The sequence below is a fragment of the Bos javanicus genome, chromosome 27 (genome assembly GCF_032452875.1).
Source record: "Bos javanicus breed banteng chromosome 27, ARS-OSU_banteng_1.0, whole genome shotgun sequence".
Taxonomy (NCBI): Eukaryota; Metazoa; Chordata; class Mammalia; order Artiodactyla; family Bovidae; genus Bos; species Bos javanicus.
In genome coordinates, this window is record NC_083894.1 from 37,562,703 (window position 1) to 37,573,464 (window position 10,762).

Consider the following 10,762-nt stretch of genomic DNA (forward strand, 5'->3'; position numbering starts at 1 on the left):
GAGAGGATATTTCAGAAATGAGTTGCCAACCCTAAAAGTACTGTTAGCGTTAATTAGTTTATTTGACTGTTCACATGCTAATGAGATGTTTTGCTGTAAATTCCTGAAATTCCTCTCAGAGCGCTCTCCTCTATAAAGATTCAGATAGAAGCTTTCCTTACTCTCACGATGTGGAGGAACACGTGGGCCCCGCCGTGCAGTTCTTGCCCAGCAGATGTTTGATGCTTTGTCTTCTGTCTCCCACTCAACCTGCAGTGTTGCCTCAACAAACATGCCATGCACAGAACCCCTGCCAAGTGAGATGCGTCCTCTCTGAAGAAACACACTTTCCGCTTATTTCTGTTATCAAAAGCACAGTCCTGTGACCTAAGGCAGAGTAGCATGGTTTGCACATTTTTATTATTATTTTTATGTCATTTATTTTTAGCGTGGAAGCAGAAAAGCATTGGTTCTATCCAGGCATATGGATAATTTGAGCTAGCCACAGTGTATAAAACTCCAGAGAACAAGACAGGATGAGATCGTAGAAGAAAGAAAAATGTACATTTTTTGAACAAAATGCATATCTTTTACTTCTGTTCATGAATTACTAAATCGTTCCTTCTGTTGGCTGCTGTGTATGCTTCATACTAATGTGTCCTCTCTGTCTCTTGGCATGGTCTCTGCTCAAGGCTATTGTAAGTATGGCTTCCTATTCATTTCTATATATTGAGCAGTGTTTTGATTTATGCATTATCTGCCATCATAGTTGATGTTGTTGAAATTTTAAATTACGGGGCTTGTATGCAAAATGAAGATAACCAATATAGGTTTATGTCCTTTACAATTAAGATATTTAAAGGATATCAAAAACCTAATAAGTCAGACTGACAGGAACTCGGCTCCTTTCTCTCCCCACCGCGCTCCTACCCAGTGTCATAACTGGTTTGTTTTATAAAGTGTTCTGATGCGAGCTTGCTGCCACGGTCTGACCCCCTCCTGCCACACTTTATGAGAGTACCAGTCTTCAGCTGGGGAGGCATGTGGCCCAGGAGGCGGGGGCATGAAGGCCGTGCGTAGACGCTGGGCTCTGCAGGCCTGGGCTCTAGTGCGGGCTCTGCCCCTGGAAACGCCCGGGCATCCCTCAGCCCCCAGAGGGGTTGGTGGCACCCACTGTGGTGAGGTTAACACAAGTCAACACCTGTGACAAGCCTCAGGGCCGTGCCCAGCCAGGTAACCGCTCTCTTTTGAGAGATTAAATCATCATCTTACTTCCTGCATACTGTCTCAGAATAAACATTGACAATGAATTTTGCTTAGAACCTAATCAAAACAAGAGTGCAAAATGAAAGCTAAGATGTTTTTTAAAAAATGTGTTCATTTCACCCTCGGCACTGGATTGGGGACAGCAGTAATCAAAAGCCAGCAGGATTGTTGTCTTTCTCTCTGCCTGGGGGACGCAGTGGTGAACACTGTGGCCCATTCACCTGGCTGCAGTTGACACACTCAGCAGAGCAGGGCATCTGAATATTGCAGGGCTGGCTCAGAATGGGCCGGAGTAAGCGATTACAGCAATCATTATTGAGTCAGGGGGCTGAAACTGGAAGCGCCCGGTGTGAGGGGTGTGTCCCCCCATGTGGCTCTGCACTGACTGGACAGTCTGTTTTCTAAGTCTGTATTATTTGAATTCAACCAAATTAATTATGTAACCATGTATCTCAACATGGACTACTTCATAAAATTCATTCATAATATGTACCCCGCTAGTGCTGAGTTTGATCATGAAACCTGGCGGTCCTGTATGGAATGCCATTATTCTTTGCTTATTTTGCGTACGTTCTGATCTCCTGCATCTCAGGAGACTTTTTTTTAATACCCAGTCAAAGCTGCATTCCCCAGCATGTTAAACGCTGTGGCTGACTTTTCCTTCATTTGCGCGTTCCATCATGTAAGTTATTTGCAGCCCGCGCATATCAGGAATCTCGGATTGAGTCACTCAGTGTTTGCATGAGTTGGTCCCATGACGCACGGAAAACAATAGCGTGGATAAAAAGTATCTTGCGTATGTGTTTGTCACTCAGTTGGTTCTGACTCTGTGACCCCATGGACTATAGCCTACCAGGATCCTCTGTCCGTGGGATTTCCCAGGCAAGAATACTGGAGTGCATTGCCGTTTCCTCCTCCAGGAGATCTTCCCAACCCAGGGATCAAACCTGCGTCTCCTGCTTTGCAGGCAGATTCTGTACCGTCTGAGCCACCAGGGAATCCCAAAAAGTCTTAGGGAAAGTCTCTTGCTATTATTAGACTTTACCTGCCTGTTGTGTCCAAGAATATTAGGTCTGTACCTGAAGGACTTTTTTATTCATTTCCCTGGCTATAGAGAATTTAGATATGCAGTTTGGGGTTTTTTTTATACTGATTGCTATCACTTATGAGCTGTTGTCTCCCTTATAAGAGAGAAACAAACTTGGGTACATCATGTATTTTCAAACTTTGACCAGAGGACTTACTGAGGGCTTGCTCAGAGTTATTTGCCACCCTGAACAAGTACTCGTCATTTTTTTTTAAAAGTAATTAATGTATTCGTTAAAATGTCAAGTAATAAACTATTTTCTATTTTCCATTTTCAGTCAGTTCTTCTAAAGAAGAAGCTTGAAGAGCATCTGTGAGTATAAAAGCTGTTGCAGCCGTTGTCGGGTTGTCCAGAGAAGCAGAAGTGTTTTGTGTTGGTGGTTACAGAGCATCTAGGCAGGGGCCCGGGTGGCCCTCAAGGTGGAGACGATCATGAGACACGTTAATAGTGACTGGTTTTCATGGAAGACGGTTTTTCCACGGACAGGGATGGGGGAGATGGCTTCGGGATGATTCCAGCACATGGCATTTATTAACGCCCCTGCTGATCTGACGGGAGGCGGGGCTCGGGTGTGGATGTGACCGGCAGGGAGCGGCCGTAAATACAGACGAAACCGCCTCACTGGCTGCCCGCCTCCTGCTGTGCCACCTGGTTCCTAACTGGCCACGGACTGCTGCCAGCCTGTGGCCCCGGGGTTGGGGGTCTCCTGGTCTAAAGGGTCATCTGCACCCAAGGTCCTTGAATCAACCAACTGCTGCATTAGAACTGTGTTCTCACGTGCGCTTCCAGAGTTTTCTGTCTTCACAGTAGTGTTTATGGTCCCAGGTAGGACTGTGTGACCCTCCGGATCAGGAGGCAGAAGTGTTTCCTGTAAGAACAGAGAGCAGTTGCTTCAGGTTCTGCGGACCATGGTCTGTGCCACAGCCACTGAGCTGTGGCTCAAAGGCATCCGTGGATAGTATCTAAACCAGTGCTCTGACTGTGTCCCCAAAGCTTTCTACCCTGAAAGCGGCCACAGGCTGAATTTGGCCCCCAGGCTGCACTCTACCAGCTCTGGAGCCTGTGGCCAGCTGAACCTTCCTTTTTATATAAATGTTTTAAAGTATCATTAAGCTTGTGAACAGTAGCAGCTTTTCAAACACTTCCTTGCATTGCAAGCATACCTGAACACAACTTTTTAATCTAGAAGATTCCATTTTAAAATACAACATTCGTTTTCTCATGAAGAAGTGTTTGTCAACCTCTTTATCGGAGGTTGACGATGTTAGGCGTGTTTTGTGATTTCTCTCACACCTAGTATCAACTTGAGTCCTTCTCCCTGTTGTACCCTGGCCGAACTCTGTCCTTACAGACATTGAGTGTGGGTGGCCGTGGGTTGCCAGCCTGGTGGAGTGTTCCATTGGTGGGCTGTGGTGAACCAAACACCCTGGGTGCACAGAGCTCGCGTGGTTGTCCTGCGGGGATTGGAAAGAGTTCTCCGGGCTGGCAGTTTCTGCATGCTGTCCACTTTCTTCTTCAATGTGGGGAAAGCGAGTGCTCCGAGCCACTGACACAGGGTAGCAGGTCTAACCCTGGGCAGGTGCTTACACTTCTAGAACAGCACCTGTCACCTCCCAGCCACTGGGAGGTGACCTGCAGGGAGAATTTCATGCTGAAGTCTGTCCTTTTGTCATTTCCCACCCCTTGTTGCAGAAAATAGAATGCCTGTTGTTTCATAAAACTACTGTCTGACCATGGTTCTTTGTTCAGTCGTCTACATGGTAAAAATCTTCATCAAAAACACCTTATTAGTGAAGGGGAGGCCTGTATCAGTTCCCCATGGCTCCCGTGACAAATCAGCACAAGCTGCAAAGCTGAAAACAACAGTCTTGACAGTAGTAGTTACGGTCCCAGCTAGGACTCTGCGACCCTCTGGATCAGGAGTCAGAAGCGTTTTCTATAAGGAACAAGGTTTTACAAACCATAGTCTATGTCACAACCACCGATTTCTGATTTGAGAGCAACTGTAGACAGTATGTAAACCAAGGCTCTGTGTCCTAAAGGCTTTCTACACAGAAACGGGCCACGGCTGAACTTGGCCCCCCGGGCTGAAAGTTTATATGAAAGAATGGCTGCTATCTCAGACTCTGAGATTTTTATCTCTAGGTTTTAGTCCTTTAGAAAATATTAATATGTTTATGTTGGTTAAGTCTTTGCATCTTTGTTTCATAGCATTTGTGTGCTATATGCTACTGTATCCTAAGAATAAAGAACTTACATCTTTCAAGTGAAGAAAATGCAAAACAGTAGTAAGTGACACAGTTACATATTTTGTTGCAGAGAGAAGCTGCATGAAGCCAATAACGAGCTGCAGAAGAAGAGGGCCATCATCGAAGATCTTGAGCCAAGATTTAACAACAGCTGTAAGTTTTTCCTGATGATCAGTTTTCAGTTGGTTAGCCATGCATTACCCTCATGATAATAAGTTTATGTAAAATTTTGTTCTTTTAGAAATAGGCCCTATTGTATATTTTCTAGCAATCAAGGAATGTGCCCTGTTCACAGAAAGCACAGAAAGAGTGTGTGTGTGTGTGTGTGTGTGTGTGTGTGTGTGTGTGTGTATGGTCATCTATACAATAGTGCTTAGATTTCTAATTCCATTGTGATTTTCCCTTAACTATGAATGCTAATGTATATTTTATGAAATTACCTTCGTAGTGCAGTTGGCAGTATGTCAACCAGACTTATTTTACTTTTGTTGGTATTTGCACATGTAGGTAACTTGACTTTGTCGATTCTTTTGTGTGGAGGTGGGAGCAATACAGACTTTTACTTTTTTCATGTTGTGAAATATACATAGCATAAAAATGACCATTTCAACCATTTTTAAGTATACAGTTAAGTGACATGTTTAGTAGATTTGCAATATCATACAGCCACTGTCTATCTCCTGAACTTTTTCATCTGCCTAAACTGAAACTTTCTACTAATTAAACACCCACTCCACACCTCCTCTCTTCCCAGCCCCTGGTCACCTCCATTCTGCTTTCAGCCCCTTGCACTTGACTCTTGTATACAACTCGTATAAGTGGAATCATACAATATTTGTCCTTTTTTGTCTGGCTTATTCCACTTCGCATAATGGCTTTCATTTTCACTGGGTATGATGCCTCCATGCTGTAGTGTGTATCAGGATTGAAGCTGAATAATACTCAACTGTTTGTATACATAGACCACATTTTGTTATCCCTTTAGCCTTCAATGAATGCTTTTTATAATTTGTGTACTTCCATAGTGTAGTTTTTATTTCTAAGAAAAGCTCTCTGTTAAAAAAAGATTGTGGATTTTTAAAAATTAAATTATATATAAGAATAGACCAAACGATCTCTCAAAGCTGTTAACTATTTACTGTTTTGTCAGTTGAAGTCTTTTTAAAGTTGTTACGGTCTACTGTCTCATCAATAGCCTTAAAAATTGAAGAATTACAAGAAGCTTTACGGAAGAAAGAAGAGGAAATGAAGCAAATGGAAGAACGATATAAGAAATACCTAGAGAAAGCCAAAAGTGTAAGTGTGAGTCTGCGGGTCTCTCTGCTTTCTGATTGTGGCTCACTGACGTCTCGTGATACACGCATGAACCATGACCTCTCAGACCACGAGGAGACCGGACCAGAAGTACCCGAGCAGGAGGCAGTGACCGAAACGGTGCCCCAGCCCGGGGCTACTTCTGATTATCAAGAGGAAAGCACCTTTCCATGTAGGAGAGGAGGGACAGTCCTCACATCGCCTAATAGTTCAAGTTAGCTGCGTGAGCAGCTTCCCAGGTGGTCCAGTCGTTAAGACTCCACACTTCCAAGGCTGGGGGCATGGGTTCGATCCCTGGTCAGGGAACTAAGATCCCACATGCCGCACTGTGCGGCCAAAACAAAAAGATGAGCTGCACGCCCTAGGCGGGCCAACCTCTGCCTCCTGAAGAGCCTCAGCTGTGATCAGCCTGAATCTAAGCTGGCTTCTGGGCCCAGCTGGCAGTTCCCAGGGAGAATGAGGTCATTGGAACCAGTTAAATAAATTACCTTTAGAAAGTCAATCCGGACTTTGGGGTGAAAATCCATTTTATGAAAAGTAGAAATAGGCACTGGAGTGGAGGGGGAGCCTAAGGAGTCTGTGTTAAAGGAAATGCGGTTTCACTGTTGTGCTCTTTCAGGTTTTCTCTAGAATTGATCATTTTTCTGCAGGCTTGACTGGTTTTGATAGTAAAACTGCTGGGCCAAAAAGACCCTTCCCAGAAGCCTGCAGGTGTCCCAGCTAGACTTGTGTCCCCTGCCCGAGTCTAAACCCCACCCAGCCTCTGGCAGAGACGGTCACAGTGACAGGCGTGTGGACATCGAGCCCCGTTCCCTGCTCACACACCTGGTCAGAGGCAGAGGCCCCTGAATCAAGTCAGAGGACCAGAAAGGGGAAGACTGCCGTCAGTCGTGTCCACTGCACTGTGATTGATGAATTTTAAGCCAGAATTACTTCTTGTAATGGACTCTTTCACTTAATTTTAAATTTTTCTATAATTAGAAGTTGTAACAAGGGAACATCATTTCATACATTCAAATTTTAAAATATCCTTGTGAGATAGTTTTGGACTCTCATAAGGTTTATTTATTTATTTTTTTAATAACTGCTGCCATAGATGTTATACACTGTAGATTTGAGACTTAAATTTTTTCCTTTTATTCCTTTTTGCAGGTTATCCGTACTTTAGATCCTAAACAGAATCAAGGAGCAGCACCAGAAATACAAGCTCTTAAAAATCAGCTCCAGGAACGGGACCGGCAATTCCATTCATTGGAGGTAGTTTACTATAATGTGATAAGACATTTGATTTTTTTATTTTTGATTCTAGAAGCCTTGCTGTGTACAGTCTCCACATCTGTAGGGCACAGTTACCAAAGTCTGTGGATGCAAAAGTCCCTTGTAGGCAGTAGTGAATGTGGTTATTTGCATACAGCCTCTGTATATCATCCATGTGCTCTAAACCATCTCCAGATTAGTTATGCGAGGTCTTCCCTGGTTGCTCAGGCAGTAACAAGTCTGCCTGCATGCAGTGTAAATGCTATGGATTTTTTTGTCTGTTTTTTTCTATTTTGGAATATATGGCTTTTTGTTTGTTTTTTGTCATTGTTTAGTCACTAAGTTGTGTCCAACTTTTTGTGACCCCCTGACCTCATGGATTGTAGCTCCCCAGGCTCCTCTGTCCGTGGAATCGCTCAGGCAAGAACACTGGAGTGGGTTGCCGTTTCCTTCTCCAGGGGATCTTCCCGACCGAGGGCTGGAACCCGTGTCTCTTGCCTTAGCAGGAGGGTTCTTTACCACTGAGCCACCTGGAAGCCCTGTGTTTTCTGTTTTGGGCCTGGAGTGGGCTGACTCTGTGGATGTGGAACCTGTGGATATAGAGGGCCAGCTGTACAGTGGTGCCCATGAATTTAGATGGGCATAAATTAGATTTTTACTGGTGTTGAATGTTTTTCATGTTTACATGCTTACATGTGCTTGCTTTTTAGAAAGAATATGAGAAAACAAAGAGTCAAAGAGAGATGGAAGAGAAATATATTGTCAGTGCCTGGTACAACATGGTAAGAAAATAACACGTCAAAACACTTCACAAAGTTCAATGAATGTGTATTATTTGTTATACTCCTTTAGTGTAGAAGTCATTCTACCAAATGAATCTGAAAAGTAATTGCCGTCCTAACACACACTAACAAAACCCTAACGCTGATCTTAGGGCCGAACAGCAGATACGAGAACCCACCATAAACGGGGTTAGAACACTGTGGGCACTGTCCTGAAGGATGGAAAATTTTCTGTCTCTCAGAACCATTTGTCCTTGGGCATAGTGACTTCAGTCATATCTAAACACAGATGGAGTAGGTGTTTTTTTGTGGGACTATTTCACTGGCTTTGCAGGACTGGTTCTTATAACAAAGATAGTTTAATTGTCTCACAGGGTTTGGTAAATGTTCGGTGTGGGATCCTAAAATTTGAAATTGAATTTTCCAATACACACAAAAATGTACATATGGCAGGGGAAAATAAATGCTCACCAGCATTTTGACTTTCAGTAAGGTTTTTCCAGATACAAAGAGCTGTGGATTTTGAAGAATGCTGTACTTTTTTTCAATATTTTTTTCCTAGACCTTTTCGTCGTCTTTTTAATAACTTTATTTATTTGTTTCCTTTTGGGCTGCGTTGGGTCTTGGTTGCGGTGTGGGCTTTTCTCTAGCTGCAGTGCGGGGGTGGGGGGTACTCTAGTTGGGGTGCGCAGGCTTCTTACTGCAGTGGCTTCTCTTGTTGGGAGCACAGACCCTAGGGCCCGTGGGCTCAGTGCTTGCAGTTCCCGGGCTCTAGAGCACAGACTCAGCACTTATGGCACACGGGCTGAGTTGCCCTCAGTGTTTGGGATCTCCCCGGACCAGGGATCGAGCCCGTGTCTCCTGCATTGACAGGCGGATCCTTTACCACCGAGCCAACCAGGGAAGCCCTTCTTTTTCTTCTTTGTTCTTCTTCCCAACACGACCACTTTTGCCTTTTCCAAATGTGAGTTTAGTCGCCTGAGACTGATTCCTTTCCCCATACCCATTTGACCCTGTAGTTGTGTTTCATGACACAATACCATTTTATAATTATAATTGTAAATTATACCATTTTACAGTTACAGTTGGTACTGTGTCTTAAAGGTTAGTGTCCCAGGTCTGCTAATAGTGTGATTTGAGCTTTTGTCAGAAATTCACACAATTTTATGCCATGTCCACATTTATTTGCCTTGGTTAAAGATACATACTTAAGATTTTATCCCAATTTTAAAAAAGTAAAGAGGGAATCTTACTGGGTTTATGGTACCACTACTGTTAATATAGATTAGTTGAAAATAAAATGTAAAAAAAATAAGAAAAAACTGTATTTAGGGGAGGTCTCTGGGAACCGGTGCTGACTCTACCGGTGCTGGCACCTCTCTGTCCTCCGTCAGGGGTAGTTAGCAGCAGCCTTGGAGCTCGGGCCCTCCGTCCTTACTAGTAATTTCATAGAGCTGATTGATTTTTATGATTTCACATATTATGGAACCAAACTGATTTACTCCGTGATATGGTATTAAAGAAGAAGCCTATTGATAGTTTTCAAGTTCACAGAGAATGAAGGAATATCTCCCAGCAGGATCTCACAAGTTCTGTTCAGGTGAGATAGCTGGAAAAGCTTCATGGGCGTCCCTGGTGGCTCAGTGGTAAAGAATCCACCTGCCAGTGCAGGAGATGTGGGCTCAATCCCTGGGCCGATAAGATCCCCTGGAGAAGGGAGTGGCAGCTCACTCTAGTATTCTTGCCTAGAGAATTCCATGGACAGAGGAGCCTGGTGGGCTACAGTCCATGGAGTCACAAAGAGTCAGATATAACTAAGTGATTAAAGGAACAACAACAAAAACTTCATATATACATTCAGCAAGTTCTGCATTTCAGACAACTGAAATGGAAGTGAAGGTGATGAGTAGCTTAGTACCTGGTGAAAGGTATTAAGTATCTCAGAGAATGGCCTTGTGATGGATCCTGAGATCTTAAACATTGTGTCAAGAAGTTGAATAAGTTGTTTCGATTATGAAAGTTTTTTAAAAAAAGGTGTATTTTAATAATATACCTTTAATATATGTTAATATATGTAGGCAAATCAGTGGGTTAAATATTACCAATAGATATTTGTCCATTGTCCTCAGATCCTTAAATGGTTTAGTTTCAAACTTAGTGAAAAGCACATCCTGGATTTTCTCATTGGGAAAATGGAGGATGTTGTGTCCTTGGGCCTACCTAAAACGCTGAGCCCTGACCCCTGTTTCTGTGGAGCTGACCGGTGATGGGAGGTGTATCTCGTCTTCTGTGCTGGTTGCCCAGCTTCTCTGGGCGTCTTTCTGCCTCTCCTCCTGGCCCTCGTCCTTCCGCCTCTTTGTCGCCAGCATCCACTTGCTCCCATCGTCTTGTCTGCAATCACTGGCGAGAGGAGCCGGCCACCCTCAGCTCCTCCCATTTCTCTGGCCAGGGTTGTCTCCAGCTCATTCAATGAGCACTGAGGCCGTCTTTCCCCTTCTGCTCAGAGTGCTCACTGTTGGCTCCTCCCTGTTTAGAGAGGGCTGCAGCCTGCCTCCCTCCTGTTCGGAGGTCCTGGGCCCGGCGGGTGGGCTCCTCTCCAGTCCTCAGGAAAGACCCCTGCGTGCAGTGGGCCCTCTGTTGGGGGCCATCAGGAGCTTCCCTTAACTTGAGAACACAAGTCTGCCTGGGAAGAAAAGCAGCGCGGTGGTATGTATTACACCTGGTGTGACTCTCCGCCTTCAGAAAGGACAAGTGCTGTGTGGTCTTCTGTTCTACCTGAACCCTGTGATTTCCGTACCCCCCACGTGAATCAGCCGCTACCAATCAAC

The 10,762-nt window shown here is 44.3% G+C and overlaps 1 protein-coding gene across 3 annotated transcripts in view; it reads left to right on the forward strand.

Moving 5' to 3' along the window:
* Positions 1 to 10,762, forward strand: part of HOOK3 (hook microtubule tethering protein 3) — an 88,355-nt gene that overhangs the window by 67,534 nt on the left and 10,059 nt on the right. For 2 of the 3 annotated variants that reach the window (XM_061404613.1, XM_061404615.1), the window contains 5 exons: positions 2,610 to 2,644; positions 4,652 to 4,734; positions 5,777 to 5,877; positions 7,048 to 7,152; positions 7,863 to 7,934. In XM_061404613.1, coding sequence (XP_061260597.1) covers positions 2,610 to 2,644; positions 4,652 to 4,734; positions 5,777 to 5,877; positions 7,048 to 7,152; positions 7,863 to 7,934 — 396 coding nt within the window. Of the gene's footprint in view, positions 1 to 2,609; positions 2,645 to 4,651; positions 4,735 to 5,776; positions 5,878 to 7,047; positions 7,153 to 7,862; positions 7,935 to 10,468; positions 10,641 to 10,762 lie in introns of all 3 variants that reach the window. The other variant, XM_061404614.1, reaches the window with a different exon arrangement.